The 24,928-nt window shown below is 39.5% G+C and overlaps 3 protein-coding genes across 3 annotated transcripts; 1 reads left to right on the forward strand and 2 right to left on the reverse strand.

Moving 5' to 3' along the window:
• Window positions 1–348: 348 nt before the first annotated feature.
• Window positions 349–1,888, reverse strand: LOC129179667 (fatty acid-binding protein, liver-type-like). Its single transcript, XM_054773171.1, has 4 exons — window positions 1,574–1,888; window positions 1,316–1,488; window positions 734–826; window positions 349–647 (listed from the first exon to the last, which is right to left on the reverse strand). Exons 1-4 carry the CDS (start codon window positions 1,638–1,640, stop codon window positions 597–599), a joined length of 384 nt encoding a protein of 127 aa, XP_054629146.1. The 5' UTR covers window positions 1,641–1,888; the 3' UTR covers window positions 349–596.
• A 1,800-nt stretch (window positions 1,889–3,688) lies between these two features.
• On the reverse strand, window positions 3,689–7,368 carry LOC129179665 (isotocin-neurophysin IT 1-like). Its single transcript, XM_054773170.1, has 4 exons — window positions 7,271–7,368; window positions 7,066–7,190; window positions 6,440–6,644; window positions 3,689–3,979 (listed from the first exon to the last, which is right to left on the reverse strand). The coding sequence occupies exons 2-4, from the start codon at window positions 7,183–7,185 to the stop codon at window positions 3,834–3,836; spliced, it is 471 nt and encodes a 156-aa protein (XP_054629145.1). The 5' UTR covers window positions 7,186–7,190; window positions 7,271–7,368; the 3' UTR covers window positions 3,689–3,833.
• Window positions 7,369–13,647: 6,279 nt separating this feature from the next.
• On the forward strand, window positions 13,648–23,931 carry znf366 (zinc finger protein 366). Its single transcript, XM_054773586.1, has 7 exons — window positions 13,648–13,770; window positions 16,196–17,146; window positions 18,212–18,379; window positions 18,508–18,658; window positions 19,452–19,643; window positions 20,723–20,897; window positions 22,363–23,931. Exons 1-7 carry the CDS (start codon window positions 13,694–13,696, stop codon window positions 22,860–22,862), a joined length of 2,214 nt encoding a protein of 737 aa, XP_054629561.1. The 5' UTR covers window positions 13,648–13,693; the 3' UTR covers window positions 22,863–23,931.
• Window positions 23,932–24,928: the final 997 nt, after the last annotated feature.

The raw sequence follows: 24,928 nt of genomic DNA on the forward strand, positions 1-24,928 counted from the left end.
GTGTCAAAACAAACAAATCTGACATTTTCAAACTAATGCCAGGCTAATTTTTACCAATCAGAAGCATCTGTCATTTCCATAGACAGCGCCAAAACATGGCGATTCACACAAGACAGGTGAACTTTTCACATCAGCAAATTCTATGGAACATGAAAGCGAAAACAAGTTTTGTTAAAATGTAGAAGTTGACTACAATGCTGTGAAATGTAGTTAATTTTATTGGTCAAGAACTCCATTGGCTGTTACACTATTGCTGAAATTGTTCTTAATTGCCACCGTGACAAAATTATGCAGGGAAGCCTTCAATGTGGGGGTAAAGCTGCTCAAAAACAATGTCCTTGCCAGAACCCTACATTTGTAGGTTGACAGGCCAAAAGGCATGCAGGGGGAAGCCAGTGTGCCAACAACTTAGACTGCCAGAGACACTAGCTATTTCAGTGCATTCTGAGATTTGCAGTGAACTACACTTAACTGGCCAGTTAAATACATTACTTGCTACCTTCAGTGGCATCTAGACTGAATTACAATTACAAAATGACAATTACAAAATGACAAATTGTGCCTTTTCACACTTTTATTATGCCAAGCGCAGACTGTTACATGCGTTTGCTCGTCCTCTTGTACACAATGCCACCGAGTGTCATGGTCTGAAAAGACAACATTGGGATATGTTAATACACTGAAATTGCTTTTTGAATTCTTCCTCCCCCCCCAAAAAGAAGGTATTACTCACATTGACAATCGTGTTCCCATCGACCAATTCTGTGACAGACTCAATTCCCTTCAAGGAAACTTTCAGTGTGTTGCCTTCACGCTGAACCACCGCCTGTAGAGAAATTAGAATTAAAAACATTGAAATGGTCATGAGTCAAACACTCACTGGATACTTCATTTTTTTTTTTTAAATAAAACCAACCAATACCACCAATGTGTCAGCAAAGAACAGTTTCCCACCAACTTAGGAGCAGAGTAGTTTTGTCAAGTCAATTCCAGCAAAATGTTGACCAAGTGGGCACAAGAGCTTGGCAAAAAAAGGGTTAATTCCCAATTTTAGTAAAAGGTTTACCTGCAGATATGGCAGTACTTTCAGTAAACTTGGGTCTCATGGTCAAACCGAATTTGCAATTTGGGTCTTAAGCCAAAAAGGTTTAAAATCCCAGTTACATAAAAAGTTACGAATTAGAAACCATTCTCAGTAGAATAGTCGCTAACCGTTAAACATACCTCCAAGTGTAAATAAAAATTCAGCATTGTCCTTAAGACAGTCCTATTAATCTGAGCCTTAGTTTCATGAAGATTTTACTTCCAACCTTACCTTGACCTTCTCTCCAGTGATTGTCTCCAACTCTGCCTCCTGTCCGATGGTGAAAGAGTTGACGAGGACCTTCGAGCCAGTAGTGACCGTCACTTTAAAGTTGTTGCCGTTCTCCTCGATCTCAGAGACACTCTTGATGTCTTTGCCTTTCTGGATGAGCTCATCAGGGAGACCTAGGAACACCCCACCCAAAACACAAGTACAGTGATGGGACTTAACATCAGCACACTTGAACACGTAACAGAATCAACACCTTACCAATGGCCTTCATAAAAGGCTCAAAGTTCTCCTGGGACTCCAGCTGGAACTTTCCAGAGAAGGACATGGTATCAGGCAGGTGAAGGTGAAGTAGCAGACTATCTCTTGTCTTTTATACTCTCACCGTGGGGCTGCTGCAATCATTAACTTCAGGTGTCTCTAATTAAAGAAGCTGCACTTGAAGGAGATAAGACACAATGAGGGAACACGGAAGACCACCCCCAAATTCCCTGTTTTAGGAAATAACACAGTTTGGGTGCGCATAAAGTTGATGCAATATCATGTTTGTTGTCTCACTGGCCGCAACATTAGGTACATGGTGCTTGCGCAATCGAATGAGAGCTAATAGAAGAGCCGTATCAAAAAATGTTCAGTTTTGATTGTCATTGCCAGAGAGCTATTCATGTAACAATATCATCATTATTATGAGGGTTGTATATTGCTGCAGTAATGGGGAACTGCGATGTGTTATACCCGAAGGTGTTTCTTATATTTTGGCTATTTAGCTGCATGAAATGCCAGTGCAATGCAGTGCAATTCTGCCACAATAATAAGCATATTGTTGCTTGTGTATAGGTCTACTTAATGAAGTGTCCCCTTTACCCAAATTTTAGTCATGGATTGATGCCAGACGTTTTTTCTCTGACACACCTAGCCAGAATGTTTACATTTTTGCCGGCGTTTATTTCCTTCGCCAAGCGCAGCGCAAAGCACAAGCGCATCGTGGAGGTTATGGATTTGCCGCCGTTTACCTGTTTGTGTTCAAAATAAGTTCTGAATGGATTTGGATGAAGTTTTTAGGAATTGTCGGAAATGGGATTTGGAAGAACTGATCACATTTTGGGGGTGGCAAAAAAAAAAACAGGACAAGTTTCCAACAGGTTCTACAAAATATCAAAGACTGATCCAGATAATGGAATAATTCCGAACACTGTGATCCAGAATATGAAAAAATAGGGGACCTTTGGAATTTTCATCACAGGAAGACAACAATTATACATTATTATTATACATAGCCAAGACACTGGAATCTGGATTTGTTGTATCTTCACAACCTATGGAGCTAGAGCCAGAAGAAAAATGCAATTTTTGGGAATAACTACTGAACTAATATTGATATCATTATGAATCCAATTTCAACTGGAATGTTTTCATGGTCCAGGGATCTAAATATGTAGATAAAATAAATGTAGGACTAATATTTATGGTGTAAATCACAATATGGGGGAACTATGGCGCTTGGTTCGGGTGCTTTTCCCGTTCAGACTAATTTACTTTATTTTTTTCAGAATTATATACAATAAATTATAAATATTATTACATGTCCTTATAACCTTTAATTTAACAATGACTGTATTCTAGGGGTTTTCCCCTGGGAGGTGCCTGAAGACATCAGGGGAGTCGCAGCAGCTTCGAAAAAGAAACAAAAGAATCTTTTTCAAATCGGCTAAGCTAACTTGTGTCATAGGCAGAATTTTTAGTTCCTACAGTGAGCATGAAATGTAAATGCCACAAAAAATCCTCCATAAAGTGACATTTTCAGGGAGTAAAGAAGGTTCCAACTGTATCATATTTGCTGAGGGAAGGTTCACTGTGTTGAGTTTGGAGTAATACAAGTAATAGGAGTTCTCAGACAAGCTTTACGCATTACAACAGGCAATTGTGTTGCCATGCACTGCATGTGAACCTTGCTCTTCATTCCCTGCAGGGGAACTTTACTCAGATGATGTCACTACCAAAGGAGATTAGCTCTCCCTTTGTCACACAGCATGATTGAATTACCGTAAGTCAATCATCTCTCATCAGCGTTTCATGCTGTGTTCACCGGTCTGCACCCCCAAGCCTTTATATTTCTACATTTGCATATAAAACTTTGGAGGATTTACTGTTCAGGTGACGAATGGATCCGCGGTGACCATGAATCATCACTCAAGGAACAGGACTGTGATGTTGTTACCACACAAACACATGCGCAAGATGGATGAGGGATAAAGATGTTAATTTGTGTATGTCATCATGGTGTAACAGTGCGGTGTGATAAGCTTTGAGCTGAGTCATTCTTTTCAATGAAAAAAAAACATATCGAGGACCAAACTTTGATCTCTCTATACTGTACTCTCAAAGCTTTATTTCAACATGCAAGATAGCTGGATGACTCTCACTACTACCGTCCCCGTTTTCATACATAAAAATATACTGACAGATGCTAACTGTTATGCACTAAAGCTCTAATGCGTCCCTGCACTTCCTCAGCGTTGACTCATTGGGCGCCTCGATGAGGAGAGGCGCGAGTGGCCAGATGAAGGAGCCTCAGGATGATGTCCCCAGGGTCGGTGCCTTCGTATATGCCCACTTGATCTTCTGCCTCCTCCTCCATGAGACACGCCTGGTCTGCGGTGCAGCTCTCTTTGAAAGAGGAAAAGTACTCCATGGAGTAAGTGCTATCACCGTGTCTTCTTATCAGGTTTTTTTTTTTTTACCATTTTATCCTGTCAACCTTTTCACCACAAGAGTACTGTAGTAACTTGAGTTCACAAGGTTATTGAGTGATCGCTTACACACACAGGAGAGTTTCCCCTTAATTTGACACAAATGAAGCTAGAATAACGCAATCAAAAATCACAAGCCACAACATTAGGTACACCAACTGAGATCCAATACAAGGGCTGCAACAGAGATGTTGTCTTGACAAAGATAATCAAGCCCGATTATTGCTTAATTCATTTGTGTTTTCATTTAAATATGTTTTCATTTAATTATGTTTGAACTATGTTTTTTTTTTTTTAGGTTTGACATGGTTTACAGCTGCACTGCATCATGCCGAGAACTGTTTGTAATATTTTGTCCCTTCGCATATCTAAATTACGTAAAAACTATCAAATAAATATTTAAAAAAATAGGCATTACTGTCCTAGTAAAGGCAGAATTTTGGCTGCAGCTCTTTTACTAAATTTTAACCCTTTAAATAAATATATACTGAAAAACATACTGAACAAATAAATCCTGTCCTTGGAAATTCAACATTTTAATCCCAGGAAGTTATTATAGTATAATAAAATATTGTTTTTACTTTAGTCATTTTCTAAAAATAAAAATAAAAAAATAAAGAAAAAGACATTTTAAAATTGCATTTTAGAAATTGTTTTCATAATCATTCATTGTACCACACACATCACAAATCCTTATCATTTTAGTATTAATACTGACCAGTATTATATACTCATATTTGTATATTATACTAGATACTCACATTTGTATATAATACTGTATCATTTCTATGATTTATGATTTATATATTTTAAAACTTTAAATAACCAAAATTGCTGACTGTTAAAAATATATATTTTTTAAATGTCCTAGCCAAACAAACCAAATTTTCATATAGCAGCCATACAGACTGATAAAAACACACAACAAAAATACAAAAATAAAGTAATAATAATGTCATTTCAATAATGTTGTTTCATGTTTACCTTTTGTGAAACCAACCTACTGATTGGCCAGGAGAAATCACATGGTTTGACTTCCTTATCATGAGATGCCCATTTCGACTGAAGATTGTTGTATACAGTCGTCGCCCTCGTTTGTCGCCGTTAATTGGCTCCAGACCCGACTGATAAGTGAATTTCCACGAAGTAGGATTCAGTATATTCCATAGTTGGAGCATAGAAAACCTGTTTATGACCTGCTGAATACGCTTTTTTTTAACCATTATTAGAGCCCTGTAGACATGAAATAACACCCCTATAGTCACCTTTATGCTCCTATTATTCTTGTTTACATTGCGCAACACTGATGCACAGGCTATTGGATCACTGCAGGGACATAAGAGATGGACGCCGCTCATAGCATAAAGCAGGGGTGGCCAAACAGTCAGGGATCAAGAGCCACATTTTTTACTGTGTTACAGCAAAGCGCCACATCATACACATGAACGTCATTCCCTCCTCACACACCTTTGCTCAGCCAGATTTATGTTACTGCAAAGTTCAGCCCCTTTCGGAAATTCCAGGTCGATGTTGTGGTGGAGTGAGCTGAAGTGTAGCTGAAGATTTGAAGCTTTGAAATGCAATAAAGACGCCTGACACAAAAGGCAGAATGGCACTCAACAAAAAAGTATGAGCTCTCCCACTCTGGTAAGCATGTCCTGTGTTCATCCACATATTTTTGTTTAACTGTGCATTTTTTCTTGCCATTTTGAGAGCGAATCTGACAAATTATTTTCCCAAAAGATCGCGATGCGACTGGGAAACTCCAAGCTAGTTTCATTCAATGCGCACGCCAGCGAAAATACCATAATAAACTCAGGCAAAGCGCAAACTACCGTAATGAACTCAAGCAAAGCACGCACGCAAATATCGTAATGAACTAAACTTCAATATGCTTTATGCCTTTGTAAGAGCCGCATGAAAACGGGCAAAGGGCCACATGCGGCTCAAGAGTCACCCCTGGCATATAACAAGCCACCGAGCTATCTAGTTAGCCTCGAATGTATTTATTCTAAACTTACATAATTGTTTCAAACTGAGTAGGGAAGAAGGACAAAGTTTGAAACCAAAAACATACCACTTCCACACAGAATGAGAAGAGAACTTGTTTTCACTCTATTATGTCGGACATGGCTTGGCTGACGCCATGCAGTGTTAAGGTAATGTAATCTCATTCATCAGTGTAACATTACTGACACCTAGTGGCCAGGATGCTACATACTGTATGACTTGTCTTTCAATATTTTTGGACTAATACAGTAATAGGCCATAGTCAACCACGAAACAGTGATAACTTCTCTGCATTTCTTGAAGGACAGACGATACTATATTTCATTAAATACACCACAGTAAAACAAATGATTGAGAAGATGGATACCTGCGTCACAGCAAAGTCCCGAAGCGGCGCAGCGGCCACCCTCGGATCCACAGGGTTTGCCCCCCGCCTGGCAGGGGGTGAGCAGGTAGTTCTCCTCCAGGCAGCGGGCTGTTTCTGCAGAGCCCAAAAGGCAGCCAAAGCCCTCACTGCAGCAGATGTTGGGGCCGAAACAGCGACCTCTGTCCCCAGGGCCACATGACATGCACTGGAAGCAAACACAAATGTTAGAAATCATGCTTTCCTTGACATCACAGGTATCAAACTCAAGGCCCTGGGGCCAGATGTGGCCCGCCCAATCATTAATGTGTCTCAATAATGCACTACACCTTTTTACTTTTTGTTCATTTTGACGGAAAAATTGTAGTCATGAGGTTATATTCATATTTATATTCTGTACTGGATATTGACAGTTACAAGGCAGCCATACCTGCGATGTCGTCCTCAATGAAAGCAAATTTGACACCCCCTGCTTTACACTAACAATGGTGACCCCAAATAAAGAAGAGTAGAGAACACTAAAGCTCTTAAAAGGCTTTTGTGACAAAACCTCTTCTACTTATTGATATGACTGGCCTGTATGACACTGTCAATCACACAGAAGACATTGTGCATGTTTAAGAGCTCACCTTGCGCAGTGGGGCGTCCATGATGGATCTTTTCCCGCCAATGGGACAGTTGGAGATGTAGCACCCTGAGCATACAGACAGGAGGAAAAAGAGGCACAGGGACACGGCTGCTCTGCTCATCTTTGCTGAAATAGGAACAAAAAAAGAATCGTTTAGTGCTAAATATTATACACTGGAATTATAAGCACACAGCCAAAAGCCTCACTTGTTGCTGTTTAATGGCTGGTTGAGTTCTCCGAGTATGATTTTGATGCTTCAGGTGGTGCCGACATGTCTTATATATACTCCCCTGGCTTCTTTATATGAGTGCCACAGAAACCCAAAAGCCACTTAGGGCTCTTTAATGAGTCACTTGTGGTTGGGTGATGGAGCTGACCACCGGGCAGGTCAAAGGGCAGCACCCCGTTTGCCTCTTGAATCATTAGAGTTCGTGACTGTGCATGTTGGACACGACAGGAAGCCAGAGAGGTCAACAAGGTGAAATTATGCAGGAGCGGTGAAATCCTTTTAATAATCATGCAGGATGGCAGTGGAGGAACTGTCAAGGTTTTTAGTGCCTTTAATAGCTTCCAGACACTTCTTTAGTAATAAACTTTTTTGCAGTAATAAACTTTATTTTAAGTGGTTTGGTTTGGTTTGGTTTAGTTTATTTGAACATGAAGGTTACAATGGAATACATCTCGTGAATCATTCTTTAACAGTTCCACATGTCCAAAAGGAGTAGGAAGAAGCAAAGCTTATTTAATCCTACCCCCCATCCATTCTACATCTAGTACAGTACATGTAGTTCACTTCCTGGATTCCATGTCATGTTTTCAGTGATAGTCAGGATAACACATAATAGATAACGGTGAGATAACCCTCCCCCCCCAAAAAAAGAGAGAACATTCATAATAATGATAATAATGATGACAATACTAAATAAATAAATAAATAAATAAGAACAAAGCTTTTTTTTTTTTTTTTTTTTCCCTTTCCTTTTTTTTTTTTTTTTTAAACACAACAAAGAAAATTATAAAAATAAATAAATAAATAAATAAATAAAAAATAAATAAATAAAAAATAAAATTTAATTAAATAAATAAAAAATAAAATAAAATAAAATAAAATAAAATAGAAAATAAAAAAATAAATAAAATAAAATAACAAACCTGACAGAACAATCAGGACTCTTCTGCCTTGTATTTAGCAAACATCAACTGCTTGTATTGTTTTTTGAATTTGCTCATCTCTGTACATTGTTTGAGTTCTTTACTCAATCCGTTCCATAATTTAATTCCACACACGGAAATACTGTGGGTTTTCAGCGTTGTTCTCGCATATAAATGTTTTAGGTTTAATTTTCCTCTAAGATCATATTTCTCCTCTCTGATTGAGAAATACTTGATTAGATTTTTGGGTAACGAGTTATTATTAACTTTATACATTATTCTAGCGGTTTGAAAGTGTACTAAATCTGCGAATTTTAATATCTGTGATTTTAAAAATAAAGGGTTTGTATGTTCTCTATACTTGGCATTATGAATTATCCTCACAGATCTTTTTTGCAGTACAGTGAGTGAGTGAAGATTGCTTTTGTAATTATTTCCCCATATCTCCACACAATACGTTAGATATGGTAATACTAAGGAACAGTACAGAGTGTGGAGTGATTTTTGATCAAGAAGATATTTTGCTTTATTCAATATAGAGATATTTCTCGCCACCTTTTGTTGTATATATTTAATATGAGATTTCCAACTCATTTTTTCATCTATTATAACCCCAAGGAATTTATATTCTTCCACTTTTTCAATATCCGTTCCATTAATTTGTATTTGGTCGTACGTGTCCTTTCTACTATTACCAAATAACACTTTACTTAAATTCAGAGATAATCTATTCTTGTCAAACCATGACTTTAATATGACCATTTCATCCTTAACCTTTTTAATGAGTTCTTGTGTGCTTTCACCAGAACAGAAAGCGGTGGTATCATCGGCGAATAAGACCAATTTTAAGTTGTTAGTTACTTTGCAAATGTATGACAAGTGTGACAAACATGCATAAGAAATCAGGAAGGGGGCAAACACTTTTTCACACAACTATATTGGTCCATTTCAATATAAAAAAAATGCACTACAGATATAAACATTGCTGTACCCGGTGATTAAAAGAAATACAGGCATCTGTTTTGATATTTCCAAAAACAAGAGGAATTGTGCAGGATCAATCAAGGCCATTACAACACAGAGTAAACGCTGGGAAGGTTGCTAGTTGCAAACACTGGCACTTGTCCATCCTAGCAGCTTGAGCAAGGTTTTGAATGCGTCACTAAATGCCACCTGAAGCTTTTTCGTTTTGTAAACTTCACCAGAAATGAGCTGGCGTACAGTAGCCTCTAAAAAGGGCTATTTTAACCTCATCTATGCACATATGAAATTTGCCTGGCAGCATCTTGGCTTGTCCATACAGTTTACCACGCTGGCGCTGCACATCATCGTCATCACATACTGTAAATCATTCCTAATCATTTGACCCAAATATTTGACATTGTTCACCACAAGTAGCACTTGGACAGCCATACGAAATGAATGAAAGAAAGAGTTTTAGCAATCATAACTACACTCTTTTTTTAGTTAAATTTAATGTCATACTGAATACCATAAGTTATCAGAACAAGTGTCCTGGGTTTCAATGTATGGATGTGTACTGGCTCACTGAGGATGTGCAGTGATTTGCAGTTTTGATTCCCGACTATGAGTTCACATGTTCATTGTTTAAAATGTTCCAATGAATGTCTCAATACTGTTAAGTCTCCTCTAGTCACTGAATGTGCGGTTCACAAAATCAAATAAGCACCGGTGCGATATAGATTTGATTAACTCCACAAGATAGCAGTAGCTGTATTGAAGCATCGTGAGTGGTCATCATCCAGCAGCTTCATCTACCTCTGTATGCGCTTTAAAATGTTGCTACATGGTGTTTTAGTCTTTGTACTTGCCCTTCTGTTGTTTGTAATGAACTCATCGGCGCTGTTAATGCTAGCTGATCGGTTTGCTCCTTTCCCCTATTACAACACTTCCGCTTTCTCATGCACTCCAAACCATTATTAAAGTGAAAAAAATATGTTGATATACACTACCACTCAAAGGTTTGGACACACTTTCTCATTTAATAGCATGAGGAAGTGTGTCCAAACTTTTGACTGGTAGTGTATATGAGTTTTCACATTTTTCAAACAACATCCTCTCTCTCCCCAGCCTCTTTATGGTTTAGATAACACCCCAAGTATAATTACAGAATTTATAGTATTTGGCAATGTCACTCTTAAGCAGTGTTTCTCAGTTATTTTCTGTCATGTTCCTCCAGGGGGACAGACTTTTTTTCACATCACCCTCCCCCGGATATGAAATACTATTGACAAGCTGATCATATGTATTCATCTGTACAAACCCACCGTATGAGTTGCTGGCGCCAGCATTCATTAAGCATGAATAAAGACAATAACAGACCTGCCAACCTTGAAGAAATAAGAAAGTATCGTCATCCCTCGTTTATCGCGGTTAATTGGTTCCACAATAAGCGAATTTCCGCGAAGTGTGAACTCATTCAATCCCAGCCATTTTTCAAACAACAACCCCTTCAGTACCGGTGATTTTAGAAAATTTTGACTGATCTTTCAAGGCACACCAAACATTGTGTTCTATGGCTATATGAACATAAAAGAAACAACCAAAAGAAAACTTTGACTTTTTTTCTTCCATTAGAAAAAAAACTTTTGTTTCTCCCTTTTTCCGTTCTTTAGTAATCAGCAGTAGAACAGGTAAGTTTCAGGAAAATATCAATAGCCGACGAGAAAAAGGAGAAAACGAGCTTTTTGTTAAAATATACATTTCAAGCATAACTTTCACTTTGACTTAAATATCTTTTTCTTTTGTGACAGCTCAAATATCTAAGCAACTATACCACAACATAAGGAACACAAAAAGTTTACAAATGGAACACCATGAACGGTTTACAATTTTCCCATTTGGAAATGAACTATGTGTGTGCATGGGTTTCCCGAAATGCATAACCTTCTGCACACTACACTCCTCCACACTCTCCCACTTCCTCTTCCTGTCATGTGTTTCTCGGTCCTCTCCTAGTCCCTGCCAAAATGGACTTCTGCCACCTAGTGGCCGTTTTTATGGCATTAAGTTGCCCCGAAGCATAATACATTGGTGGGGAGTTGCATCATCACCTCCGTCAGCCTCTCGCACAAAAAAATACGTTGTTGGGATCGGGTGTTTGGGTTTATAAAAACAACCTTTTTTGGTATTGATTGATTTGATAAACTGAATATTTTCATAGGTGGAGCATAGAAAACATGTTTATGACTTTCTAAATCCGTTTTTTTAACATTATTAGAGCCCCGCAGACATGAACTAACACCCCTATAGTCACCTTTACACTCCTATCATTCTTTGTTTACACCACATCACCACAATATAGGAGCTAGCTAGCATAGAAAGCTACCGAGCTAACTAGTTAGCCTCTCGAATTTACTTATTCTAAACTTAAGAAAGTGTTTCAAACTGAGTGGGGAAGCAGGACAAAGTAAGAAGCCAAAAACGTACCACTTCCACACGGAATGGGAGGAGACATATTTTTTATGTTTTTCATGTTGGACATGCAGTGTGAAGGTAATGTAATATAATGTCGTTTCTCACCAATGTAACATTAATGATGTCTAGTGACCAGAAAACTTGCCATCGTTTCACGATCATTTATTAATTAAGTAGTTCTTGAAAAACCGCAATAGAGTGGGAGAGCATTGTTTCATCTCCCTGCCTCTCACGCTCGCAGGGCCACCCGACACCTCAACCGCTGGCCCCACTATTTGAGAAGCACTGCTTCAAACGAACACGACACCCTTTAGAAAATTCATGTTTGTGAATTTCTGATGCAGGTCTACACAGAACACTTCAAAGAGCAATTAAAGGCCTCGTGGAATTAGGAAAATGCCCCATTGCTGAAAGCAATGCACAGTGTGAACTCTCTTCCTGCCTGTTTGGAGGCGAGGGAAAACAGACAGGCCTGTACGAACTCAGACTTCACTGGTTGGTCATCATCCAATCAGCTCCTTAACCACCCTTGTGTTCTCCCAGCTATGTCTCGTCTCATCAAGTCTATTTTGTTCCTGGTTCAGGTCAGTCCTGGTGTGGGTCTCATGTATAGCACTCATGGGACCCATGCGTGCTACACATGGGTCCCATGAGTGAGTTATTATGTTTTTTTTGCGTCTTTTGAGTTCCATGAGCTGTTTTCTTGCATTTGAGCCGACTTGGTTTTGCATGCACACACACATGCATCATCTCATAATCACATGCATAAAACTGCTTAATCATCTTGCCTGCATTGAAGCACACATTGTCCAGGTCCTTAGGTTAATTGGTCTCATGAGCTAATTAACACAGCTAATGATGGACCACAAACCAAAGAGGACAGTCTCCCTCTATCAATGATATGAGTTCAATTACAGCCGCTCACAGTCGGCTCACAACGTGCCACATCATTCTGAGCAATCACATAAATTGGCCGATGACGTCTTTGCTCACTAACTTTAGCTTTAAAATGTGTTCAGTGTTCAAGTGTGCCAATTTGTGTTTTTTACAGGATTTTTATCACCAATCCAAGGGTGTTTAATGGTGGTTTTAGGTTTGCAAGTCTCCAAGTATCTTCATTCATTCCTACCTTATTCAGAATTCAATGGCGCTGGAAAAAGGTGATATTTTGATTTACCACACAAGTGCCTAACATTCCTGCAGTATGATTAATCCTTCAAAAGGTGTAGAGTAGACCACTGGGTCACTTGTGCCTCCTGGTGGCTGTTGGCACACTTCCTCATGGCGCCCCGTTGTGTTGAAAGCGATTGTTACTGTCTGATAAGTATTTTTTACTATTACTATCATCTTTATTAGTAGTAGTAATAGTAGTAGTAGTAGCATAGCGCCAGCATTGTCCGTAACAATTGCTTTGATTAAGTTATTTTTTATTTACTATTATATTATTACTTTTTAAAATGTATTACATTTAAAAAAAAATAATCATTAGTATTATTTTCATTTTTAGATTTATTTCCACACAACTGTAAAATACAACAACATGTTATTAAATTAATGTAGCAGGCAGGTCGATTTTTTAATATTAATATTATTGTTAGAATTATAGTGGTTAATATTATGCAATCATATTGTATGATGATTCTATATTGCATATTTCTTTCATTAATATTTTGGCATTTGTATCCATTCAAAAAGTGATGCACTATTTTCGTTATTGAAGTTCCAGAGGTGAGTGTTTACAGCTGCCATGGCTGCATGCTGTTACCCGTTCAAAGTGCATTGTTGTCTAGAAGAAACATCAACCATCCACGGGCCCCTCCCTGCATTCCTCCAAAAGCTCTGCAAATCCCTTTATTTCATAGAGAAATGGAGATGTCTATCTACTGTTTCCTTATTTTTCTGCAGGAAGGCACTCGACTTGTTGACTTCCTCTCCCCTCCCTTCCTTCCTTCTCTCCGAAGGTACTCATCTGAAAAATGAGAACAAAGTGAGTGTTCCTGTTCTCCTTCTTAAGTCCCTCCAAAAAAGCTCATCTGTGGATGGGCCACAGCATTGTCTGGAGGGAGAAGGAGGGAGAACGCCAGCACGGAGCCACGGCATCACGGCGCTTACTCGGGTAGGCCACACAGATACATACACACATCGTTGCAGACTCCCACACTGACACATGTGCACAGACTAGCACATGGGCACAGGGAGGTGCTTCTCTTTTAAATGGGATTCTTTGGAGAGCATGTCTTTCAATGCTGCACCTTTTTAGTAATGACACAGGTCATCCATAGATTATAATATCTTATAGGCGGACAAATAAAATGCCACCTCTTGGTTTGTATACATGCACATACAGTGCATATGTTTAAATGTTTTGCAAATGTATTTCCCTTCCATTCATTACATGGAAAGACATTGGGCAGGCACCTTCACAAAGATAATGATGTTTCTAATATATAATTGTTTATCTAACCTAACTGAAACTACACTCACTCACAATAATGTGCCTATTGTCAAATGAATACGTCATCCAAAGTGAGCATTGTAATATTTGTGTAAAAGTGTGTGGATAAAGCTCTTGTATTGGATCTCATTAGGTTGTGCAGGTGTACCTAATAAAGTGCCAGGTGTGTGTATATGAATATGTGCGCCCTGCTTTCCAAAACTGCTATTGGAACTTGAACTACTTGTGAATTGTGGTTATGTTTGTACTTGCTGTATCAGTGTACTTTTCACACTGAAAAACGATAAATGATGTGAACAGAAGCAGATCTGATGATCCCTCGCAAAATTTGAGAACAATTGTGTTTTCAACATCAGCATTAAATGATGCACAATAACGAGAGTGTTACATGTTTGTTGGTTACGTTCCGCGCACAGGTTTGTATTATAGGTGGGTGGAAGAGAAAAAAGGAAGTTTAACAGAGATGAGAAAAAAATGGGTGATGGAGAAGCGAAAGGCAACAACAGGTGAACATTTGACAAAGTTCCTAATTTTTTTTGTGAAAGGAAATCTTTGAGAAAGTAAGAAGTGAAAGGTGTTGGTATGAGTGGATGCACAAATGTATTGTTCAGTGACACACGCATGCAGTCACGAACTGAAACCAATTTTTGAGTAGTAAGAGTTGTACACATGATGCTGTGAGAAAAGCAGAATGTATTGTCACTGTGCAATAGAGACAATGCACGAGACTGTCCCCACGAGAACAAGACGAGATGAGATTTTAACATAAATTTTAAGGAAAGTGCAATGAAAAAGCATGACTGTACAAACAAACTTTTTTATTTAAGCGAGTCACAAAACAAATACAGTTACCTTTTGTGCCCTTTGTGTTTATTGTCCCCGCAAATTGACGCTATACTGTACGATATTATTGTTGACGTGTTTTGAGAACAAATAAAACACTCATGTTATAATTAATATATCATAATGCAATATTTCCTTTTATATGTCATATTTCACTCTGTAAAGTTGGGGAATTGCCGTTTGTGACATGTATTTTTTCACAGGCAATTCTGTTAAATCTGTTAAACGTTTGCAGCATTTCTTGAAATGCTGGCTTTTCAACTGTATTAAACAGCAGCATTTCCTTTGCAATGACTTTCTGTGAACGCACACGATTTTGCGCTGTTCCGTGTGTATTTGCTTTGCTGACCAAACGTCCAAGCAAGTGTTGACTGTCGGCATGAAGGCTCTGCATCCTGATGTGCAGTTTTTTCTTTAGATGGTTGCAAAGCTTCTTTTGTTGCCTATTATGTTGCTACCACTTTCGATTAAATTTGGCATACTGGCCCATTCATGGTGATGGGCTCACCTTGCTCATTATTAATAATATTCCCTGTGGCTGTGGCAGTTGGCTTTGCAAGCACCTTTTTCTCTCCTAACATCTACTACGTTACCTTGCATTGCTCCTCACAAAGCACCAGTCTTTTGCGCTGTGTGTATGTTACCCCACCTCCGCCGACAGAGACAAAGCGACTGTATGAATGACAAGAGGTCTCACTGTGTTCGCTGTCGTTCTGTGGAATGTCGTTGAACGTGAACTCTCTTCCTGCCTGTTTGGAGGAGAGAGAGGAGGAAAACAGACACGCATGCACATGGCAATGTATGGAGGCTGGCAAAATTAGCAAGTTCATTTTCATTTATCGTGTGATCAATTAATTTATTATTGCGAGACATTTTCTTTCTGAAATCTTGTCACGTTTTAATCTCGCGAGATCTTGTGTGTCTCGTCTCGTGACACCCCTACTGTCCAATGAAAAGTATGGAACTCCTTATTATAATTATTCTTATTATTATTATTCTTATTATTATTATTATTATTATTATTATTATAACATCCCTATACTGCTCAATGACACTAGGGGGAATATTTGCATGGTATCTACAGTATGATATACTGTGATGTACTACTGTGTATTAACGATACAGTAGTTATTATAGTCTTCGATTCATGTCTTTCTTTAACTTTTTGGCTTGGTGACAGCATCTCTCACCATTCACAAGCAATACTGTAAAAACAACAAGCTCCTTTGTCATTTTTCTGTAGGATCAAGATGGAAACAGTCCGTTTCTCACCACCCAGAAGTCCTCGTTTCAGAGAAGATGCTCATCAAGCAGATCAGCGCTCTTTCTATTTAACCCCATCTCCGCTCATTCTTAAGGCCCCAAAATGTATGTCACCCACTGGAGGCCGCAACAGTCCACTGGGCCCAAATGATTTCTTCCCTGGTCACAAGGAAGGGTCCCAAAAACGCAAAACAATTCCATTCAAAGTGGATGCCCAAGAGTGTGAGCAAAGAAAAGCGGATGAAGAGGAGGAAAGCAGCGTAGCAAAAACATCCCACCTCTCCTTCCCGTCTCAACCTACCCCCGCCTCACCTCCACGGCCCATCCCTAGCATGATTGAGTTGAACATGTTTCATCGCAGGGCCATCCATGTACCTGTGCAGGTGAAAGAGGAGCCTCTCAGTCCGCCCCCCCTGTGGCCTCCACCTCCTTTTCTTATCCACCCCTCATACTTGCCGCCTCTCCATCCCACCCTCCTCCCGTATCCCTTCTTCATGCCCGGCCCTGTGATGCCCTTCCCACCTGGCGCCTTCAACGCCAGGCAGGACGTCAGACCGTCACACCGCAGCCATGATGCCCCGCCTCGAGGCAGGCCCAGCAGCACGGAGAAGCCGGGTCCGGATGTCCATGTGGACGACAGCTACTACGTGGACGTTGGCGGGGATCAGAAGCGATGGAAGTGCCGTATGTGTGACAAGTCGTACACGTCCAAGTACAACCTGGTCACGCACATTCTGGGCCACAAGGGCATCAAGCCCCACGGGTGTCACCTGTGTGGGAAGCTCTTCAAGCAGCTGAGCCACCTGCACACACACCTGCTCACCCACCAGGGCATGAGGCCACACAAGTGTCAGGTGTGCCACAAGGCCTTCACCCAGACAAGCCATCTGAAGAGGCACATGATGCAGCATAGCGACGTCAAGCCTTACAGGTACATGCATGTCTTGTCTTCTACTCTCGTTCCGTGTGCTTTTATTTGGAGCACCTACCACTTAGTAGGCAACATAACAGGAAAACACCAATGCGCAACAATACTAAACAACGCAATGTATAATTATTATGGAAACTGTTTAACTGTTATACATATTTAACTACGCTAGCTAGCAGGCGCAGAAATAGTGTAGATCAACAGAACTGCTTGGATTCTTTTTCCTGGTCACGTCACACAATTGCAGACACTTGTTGCTAGGCAGAATTCCTGGAGCACCATTATTTACACCCTACGGACCAATGAAAAAAAATAGCATATTGATAAACAACAAAATGAAAGTATCATTGTTTTTCAGCCCAAAAATACACAAATTGGAGATACGTGGGTTTTCATTGGGCAGTGCCATTATTCTAAAAATATATACAGTAATATATAACAAACAAAAGGACTTTTGTTTGTTGACAAGAAAATACAAACACTTACAGAAAATACAGACATTCAGACTCACAAAAAAAACCCACTGAAAATGACTTTGCAATGACCAAAATAATTAACTAAATTTGGAGATACATGCTTTTCACTGAGGAGGTGCAAGATGTTTTAATGTGTTGTTTTTGTTTTTTTTTAAATGTCATTAAACAATTCTGAGATCTATGCTTTTCACTGGTCAACAACACACTTAAAACCTCTTAAAACATATAAACATATCACTAAAAGACAGGCAAATATGATTTTCCTTTGTTTTTCTGCTTACAAAGGATTTAAAAAAGAACTAGAGTACATGTTATTTAATAGACAGCAAGATGCTTGAAACTCATAAATACTTTTTGGATTTAAAAAAGGGAGCTACATGGCTTTCATTGGACAGGAGGACTATGAGCTATTTATACAACACATAAAATACACACATAAAAATGTGGGAAAAAAAACATTGTAAATTTATTTTTTTGGCAATTTATTAATTTAATTCTGGACCAAAAAAAAAAAAAAGTGACTCATTTTGGTGTCCGACCCTCAAGTTCAGCAAAGGTGCTCTAACGTGTAACGTGTTTTTCCCCTAACTAGCTGCAGTGTGTGTGCCAGAGGCTTTGCGTACCCCAGTGAGCTTCGTGCCCATGAGCTGAAACATGAGAAAGGCCAGGACAATGTGTGTGTCGAGTGCGGTCTGGACTTCCCTACGCTGGTCCAGCTAAAGAGACACCTGACTGCCCACCGTGGACCCACCTTGTACAGGTGAGGCCCAACCAAATCATGTCCAGCAGTAAACTTACACTTCTTTCTGGCTGATGACAAATAATGCTCATATTTCCTGTACAAACATAAATGATCATGAAAAATGATGATTTCTGTTGTTGATGCAGGTGCTCCGAGTGCCAGAAGACTTTCCAGTATCCGAGTCAGCTGCAGAACCACATGATGAAGCACAAAGACATCCGACCCTACATCTGCAGTGAGTGCGGGATGGAGTTCATCCAGTCACACCACCTCAAGCAGCACACGCTCACTCACAAAGTAGGTGGAATTCATTCACAATGTTCTACAGTAGTTGCTGGAATTCATCCAAATCCATTCAGTGTTGTTGTTTTTTATTACCTTTTCTTTAATGTGTGAATAATGCATGGATGTTAATGACAAAATGCACTGTACATTTTGGTGCTGGTATTTATATTAAAATGCTTCGGCCTCGACAGGGGTCTGCACTCTACTGAGAGTTATTCTAGCTGGTCTATAGGTGAAAGAAGCATTCATTAAATTTCAGGGCAACCATTAAATATTGAGTATCTGCTAATATTGAGTACTGTGGAAACTCTAAAACTGAATAAAATGCGAGCAAGAAAATGACATACAAAAGATACTTTTTTGATACATTAGGCTACCAATGATAGCAAGATGACCACAGAGATTGTACATATGTCTCTGTCCTGGCTCTTCAGTACAATATGGCTAAAGTGACAATAGGTCAACATCAACAATAAATAATGCAGTGTGCACCAGGAATTGAACTGTGCAGAGCCTTTATGTGAAGAGACGTTAACGTTTAGAACACATTTAATAAGTTTACTGTTAACAGTGGTTAACTTCTTTTTACACTTATGACAATACGACAGTTAAGAACATTTTTAAAGGTAAAGTTGGTGTGGAGCCAGTTTGACCCTGTTTCCTATGGGAGGATTTGTATTCAGTATGGTACTTGAAGTGCATCTTAAGGAGGAAGACTCCTACGCAGCACCATGTGTTTAATTAAACATGCAAGTAAGCAAGTAAGGTTCTATATGATGCAATGTAACTCTCACTCTGATCTCAGGGTGTGAAAGAGCACAAGTGTCGCATCTGTGGCCGCGAGTTCACACTCCTGGCCAACATGAAGCGTCACGTGCTCATCCACACCAACGTGAGGGCCTACCAGTGCAACAAGTGCTTCAAGAGCTTCGTCCAGAAGCAGACGCTGAAGGCCCACATGATCGTCCACTCTGACATCAAACCTTACAAGTGCAAGGTGGGCGATCCTGCAGTGTGAACTGAAAATGACAAATGTTAACCGAGAGTCTATAAAAAGGCTGAATTGACCTTTGGTGTTTAGAAAGAAGTGCCTGAGAGCATGACCAGATAGCAGGGAGGCTTTTGGCAGCGGCGGCCTCCTCACTCATAGGAAGGATATCGCCGCACAAAACCGCCTCTCTAACAATGGCCTCCAGCCTCCCCGGAGAACGAGTCCCACAAATAGATTTCATCTCGCTTTCTTTGCTGCTTGCAAAGTGGGGTGGGGGGGCTTCCTGTTTTCTCACGGTCCTCTCGGACAGTTTAGAGTCCCTCTCTCCTCCTGAAGGAAAGGAACACCCTAATAAAAAAGAATAGAGAGGAAGGACAGCGGAGGAGTTGCCCTTCCCTGTTCTGTTGCTTCCTCTCGTTCTGTCCCTCTGTTTTTCTTCTGTTTGTGCGTGTGCGTGTGTGTGTGTGTGTGATGATGATGAGAAGCAGAGAGAAGACATAGGGGGAGGAAACGAGGAAATCAAGGACGGCGTCATCGGCGGGGGGTTCGAGCGGGTGTATCAGTCTGGCAACGCCTGCACATTCATTCATGATTACGTGTCGTCAAAATGTTGCAAATTTGACAGAGAAACACAATCGAGGCAATTCCTCCATTGTAATAGATACCATGCCTAAATTAGTTGTACAACAAATAATAAACCGCTTAATTAATAAAACATACAAAATTCACACCAGCCTTGTCTTACGGCCATGCAACAAGCACAAACCTCACTAGACATACAGTAGCACAGTAGAGCTCACATCTTCATCAAAGTACGCTTGCGTTGCCAAAGTATGCTCATATCATAAAAATAACAAAGAAAATGCTAATGTGAGGCATGCATGTCTAGCTCGAGCCTTGCACAAGCATTTGCACAAATAAAGGCCTTCTCTCAAATAAATAACGCCTTGTATTCTATGCAGGTGAGCCCCGGGGCCAATATTTGAAGGTCTATGCTATCTTTACTTTAAAAGATGCAGAAAGAAAATGCATTATTTTGCAAGATGTGTCATTGCTTGTCATTGTGTGTGCGTGTTGCCTTGCAGCTTTGTGGGAAGGAGTTCAACAGGATGCACAACTTAATGGGCCACATGCACCTCCACTCTGACAGCAAGCCCTTCAAATGTCTCTACTGTCCCAGCAAGTTCACGCTGAAGGGAAACCTCACCAGACACATGAAGGTGAAACACGGCGTCATGGACAGAGGGCTGGATGAAAGATGTAAGGACACGAGTATGACATAAATATTACAGATTTAGCTGCTGCACTTCTATTCCCAAAACTCAATGGATCACCCACAAAAAGAAACAACTGCAGCTGCCAGATACCGTATTTATATTATACAGTATATAGTGTATGTATAGTATTCTGTGATTTGGCATTTGTAACCCTGCATACTCCTGGATTTCTTTAAATCGTAAATATTTATTTTTAATGGTAACTTAAAAACGACCGGTCCGGGTTCGCCCAAAATCGGTTGGGATAGGCTCAGGTTTACCTGTGAACCTAATGAGGACCGGCGGTAATGAAACTAGATAGATGGTAACTTAAATAGTTGTTTGATGGCAGTATCTGCAGGGGGAAAACAGTGCTGCAGCTATTTATCAATTCACTCAATATTTTCCAGCAGGAAGATGCTATGAAAAGATGCGATATAATATGTATATATACAGTATATATATATATATATATATACAGTATATACTAAATACTAATGATTAGTATTTCACATTCACAGTTTCAAAGTTTGCAGATAATCAAAGTAGCTAATATAATTCACAATTCAATTAAGTAGGGCAATAAAGATGATTACATGCAATTCCTCAATAGTTGTGTTCATAACCTGAGTACTGGTGATTTGTCCGTCAAAATAGCTACGTGGTGTTAATTAGACACACAGTTCATGTATTACGTCCTGTTAGCATTTGTTAGCAAACATTATTGATATACAAGAAATGAAAATGATTACGCAAAAGACAACGCACCCGAAGTCAAGGCAACATATTAAAAAGGTTTCAGCAACGGGCATTTTTCCAATTCATCATGAAATAATAGTTTAAGAGACGGAAGTGTAGAAAAACATGCATTTCTATAGTGGAGTTCATGACGCGAAGCAAAGCCCTCAAACAATTCACTTTTTTCGACATAACTAGTCGCTACAAGTCAACGGATAACTTTTGTTATAGATTTAGGCATCTTACCGCAGAGTTAGCTTATACATTATCAGAATAATAAAGACGAAAGTCGCATCGCTGTGTATAGATTGAGACTTGACGTTCACCAATCACCATTGCCGTGAGGGAGGAAGAGCGACTCAGGAGGGGAGCATAATGACAGCTGACTGATGTCATATGACATCTATGAAGTGACGTTTATGCGATCGACCCAAACTGCCTTTCGATAGCTCGTAATGGGCACGCCTGCTGTGTACTGTTTGCCTGTAATTATTCTAAAACTAAAGTTGAGAGGAATATTATAGGTTTTACAGCATAAAAAATAGGCATTTTAGGGCTTTTTAATGGTGCATCCATTAGTCACGTTTTTTCGCCATTTGCGGGGATGGTAGAATGGTGGAGATATCCAGGATATACTGTATACAATATAAAAATAACAATTTAAAAAATTAGCGCCTGCACCCTCCCTTGAACGTAACACTCAAAGTAATTGCTTCATTGTTGTATTTCAGTATTCAGACAAAGGGGGCGGTTCTGCCTCTCCTCTCCCATGAGCCTCCTGGGCCATTTCAACCAAAAAAAGCCCTTCGATCTTTCACGGAAGCCCTCAGGTCTGCCCGGTCTTCATTTTCCCCAGTCTGACGGCGAGAGCATGCCTGCTAGCTCCTGTCAGGAGGAGGATGAGGAGAGCTTGTACAGACGCAGCCAGTACAGCCCTGAAGAGGATCATGGACATGGACATGAGACCTCAGGGGGTCTGGAAGTGAGAGGGCGGGGGTCTCCTGCCGAATTCAGGCGGGATGAGACGCACCGGGGGGAGTCAGGTAAAGAGGGACACTTGAATGCCACATGGAGACAGGTTGAGCCTCCTTATGAGGTGGCTCGCAATGAGTCACATGACCGCAGTGCTGATTCAGAGATGGAAGATGACACTCATCGCCACCATCAGGAGCTTCCAGAAGAAATGGTGGACAGGAAAGACAAGGCAAAGGAAGACGACGAAGAAGAGTGACAAGAGGGTCGCAGGATTTGCCGAACGTTTTTGCATTTGAGAGGATATGCAGGAGGGTTTTTTGAGGGTGGAGGGAAATGTATGTTCGTTCGTCTTATTGCATGCACATGAAGTGAAGCTGTGAATATACATCTTGTACATATCATTGTATAATTCTTCTCAGGAATTTGCAAAATACACCAAAAATGTTAATAATTTTACAAATAAATCGCAGCTTTTTACACAATATCCTCAAATAATGGCCTCCGCTCTAAGAAATGCAGTCACCCAATTCATTTGCGTAAATAAACACCTTTACCTCAAATAGAACCCTCAGTTGGAATCGAAGGCATCACTTGGTGGCTGTGGTTATTTTTACTACGACTGTTACTCATAATAGATGTCATTACCACAGAATACATCCTGCAGAGCAGACATGGCATCTGTAAAGCTGAAGTTTGTGATAGTGTTTAAAGAAAAAGAAAATAAACCTGAACATTGACAACCCCCACCCCACAAAAAAATACAAATAGGATTGGACAGGACATGAGAGCACCATATGAATATGCAGAAGTAATATATATTAACTTAATTTAGTGTCATTATTTATTTGTGCAGTGCCTTATCCCTAACACACTTCTGGTACTCTCTAAATCAGGGGTCACCAACGTGGTGCCCGCGGGCACCATGTAGCCCCCCACGACCACATGAGGTGCCCGCAAGCCTGCTTTTCATTCAGGTTCAGTTAATAATGAAAGAACAGTAGAAAGAAATGCATTCTGAAATACAAAATGTGAGTTGTGGACACCAGCATTTTGTTCATGTTCTGGTAAAACAAGCATATTCACTTTGTTTGGGTTTAAAATAAGCTCTGAAAAAAAATGTTACAAAAATGAGTAGCTCTTGGCCATTTTCATTTAGTAAAAGTAGCTCTCACAAGGAAAAACATTGGTGACCCCTGCTCTAAATAAACACCCCAGGCCACCATATTAAGTTGTTTTTGATGTGTTCAATGTTGTAAATCACTGTACACATGATTGAAAAAAAGCTTTGGCAACAAGTCTGAAATCAGTGAGTCTATTTGTCAAATAAACTGTGACTTTTTTTTGGCATTTTGTCTCAGTTTGCGTCTGTGTTTTTCATGTACGCATGCGGAATTAAACGTGATTCTACTAAATTAAAAGAGGTAATTCCGTTTGTGTCTTTTACCTACCTGATGAACAATCCACAAAGGCTGAAAACAACAACTTGATGCATTTTACCACTCATTTCTGCGCCTTTTTTCCCATTGCTTCCCTATCAAAGTAGAGGAAGAGGAAGAGAACAAAGCACTATGGCCTTCTGTCTCTTTTGCTTGCCATCAAACAAGCAGCGGGGGTGCCTTCATATTGTGTGTTTGTATGAGTCACAACATAAGCATTCATTCTGATCATTGCAAGAAGCATTTGTTCAGTAATAAAAGCGGAATGTGGAATGTATGTTTTATGTACATATAAAACATATTTCATTTATAAATGTGCATAGGTCTACACATGTCTCTGTCATTTAAGGAATTTTAAAGTGGATTACATTTAGTCTTTCACTGTAAAGAGGGGTTGTGGAATTAACAGTAACAACATGAAATACATAAGATAATATGATGAAATGGCCTCACTGTTCACTGCACAAGAAAAAAATACAATTATTAGCCAAAATCGAATCGTGTGTGCACTAAAAAATACATTTGAATCAGTTGTCACATAAATTTAACAGACTTTCTGCTTAAATTAGGGGAAAAGTTGCAATTTTTACTGTTTCACAAGAAGCTTGAAAAATAAACATTTATGTATGTGTACAAAAACGTGTGTATCAAATTTTGCAAACTCTACTACAAAAAATAACAAAGAAATGAGTGGAAAACTGATATTTTAAGTTATATAGAAAAACTATTTTTTTTTATTTTTTAATAATAATAATTTGTATTTATTTATTTAATAGTTTAATATTAATAAAAAATAATATTTATATTAATATAAATACATATTATAGTCAGGGGCGCCGCCAGGATTTCTGGGCCCCATGAAAAAAAAAGTCACCTTAGGCCCCCC

The sequence above is a fragment of the Dunckerocampus dactyliophorus genome, chromosome 4, assembly GCF_027744805.1.
Source record: "Dunckerocampus dactyliophorus isolate RoL2022-P2 chromosome 4, RoL_Ddac_1.1, whole genome shotgun sequence".
NCBI classification, from domain to species: domain Eukaryota; kingdom Metazoa; phylum Chordata; class Actinopteri; order Syngnathiformes; family Syngnathidae; genus Dunckerocampus; species Dunckerocampus dactyliophorus.

Bases quoted from the DNA above. Each gene is read 5' to 3' on its own strand.
- LOC129179665 (XM_054773170.1), bottom strand. From the start codon at position 7,185: ATGAGCAGAGCAGCCGTGTCCCTGTGCCTCTTTTTCCTCCTGTCTGTA. The intron at 6,645-7,065 runs GTGAGCTCTTAA...GTTTGCTTCCAG, and splicing joins TGGACGCCCCACTGCGCAAG to TGCATGTCATGTGGCCCTGG. The intron at 3,980-6,439 runs GTATCCATCTTC...CCTCTTTCAAAG, and splicing joins GGGACTTTGCTGTGACGCAG to AGAGCTGCACCGCAGACCAG.
- LOC129179667 (XM_054773171.1), bottom strand. From the start codon at position 1,640: ATGTCCTTCTCTGGAAAGTTCCAGCTGGAGTCCCAGGAGAACTTTGAG. The intron at 1,489-1,573 runs GTAAGGTGTTGA...GGGTGTTCCTAG, and splicing joins GCCTTTTATGAAGGCCATTG to GTCTCCCTGATGAGCTCATC. The intron at 648-733 runs GTGAGTAATACC...TTGTCTTTTCAG, and splicing joins ATGGGAACACGATTGTCAAT to ACCATGACACTCGGTGGCAT.
- znf366 (XM_054773586.1), top strand. From the start codon at position 13,694: ATGGGCCACAGCATTGTCTGGAGGGAGAAGGAGGGAGAACGCCAGCAC. The intron at 18,659-19,451 runs GTAGGTGGAATT...CTCTGATCTCAG, and splicing joins AGCACACGCTCACTCACAAA to GGTGTGAAAGAGCACAAGTG. The intron at 20,898-22,362 runs GTAAGGACACGA...GTTGTATTTCAG, and splicing joins CAGAGGGCTGGATGAAAGAT to TATTCAGACAAAGGGGGCGG.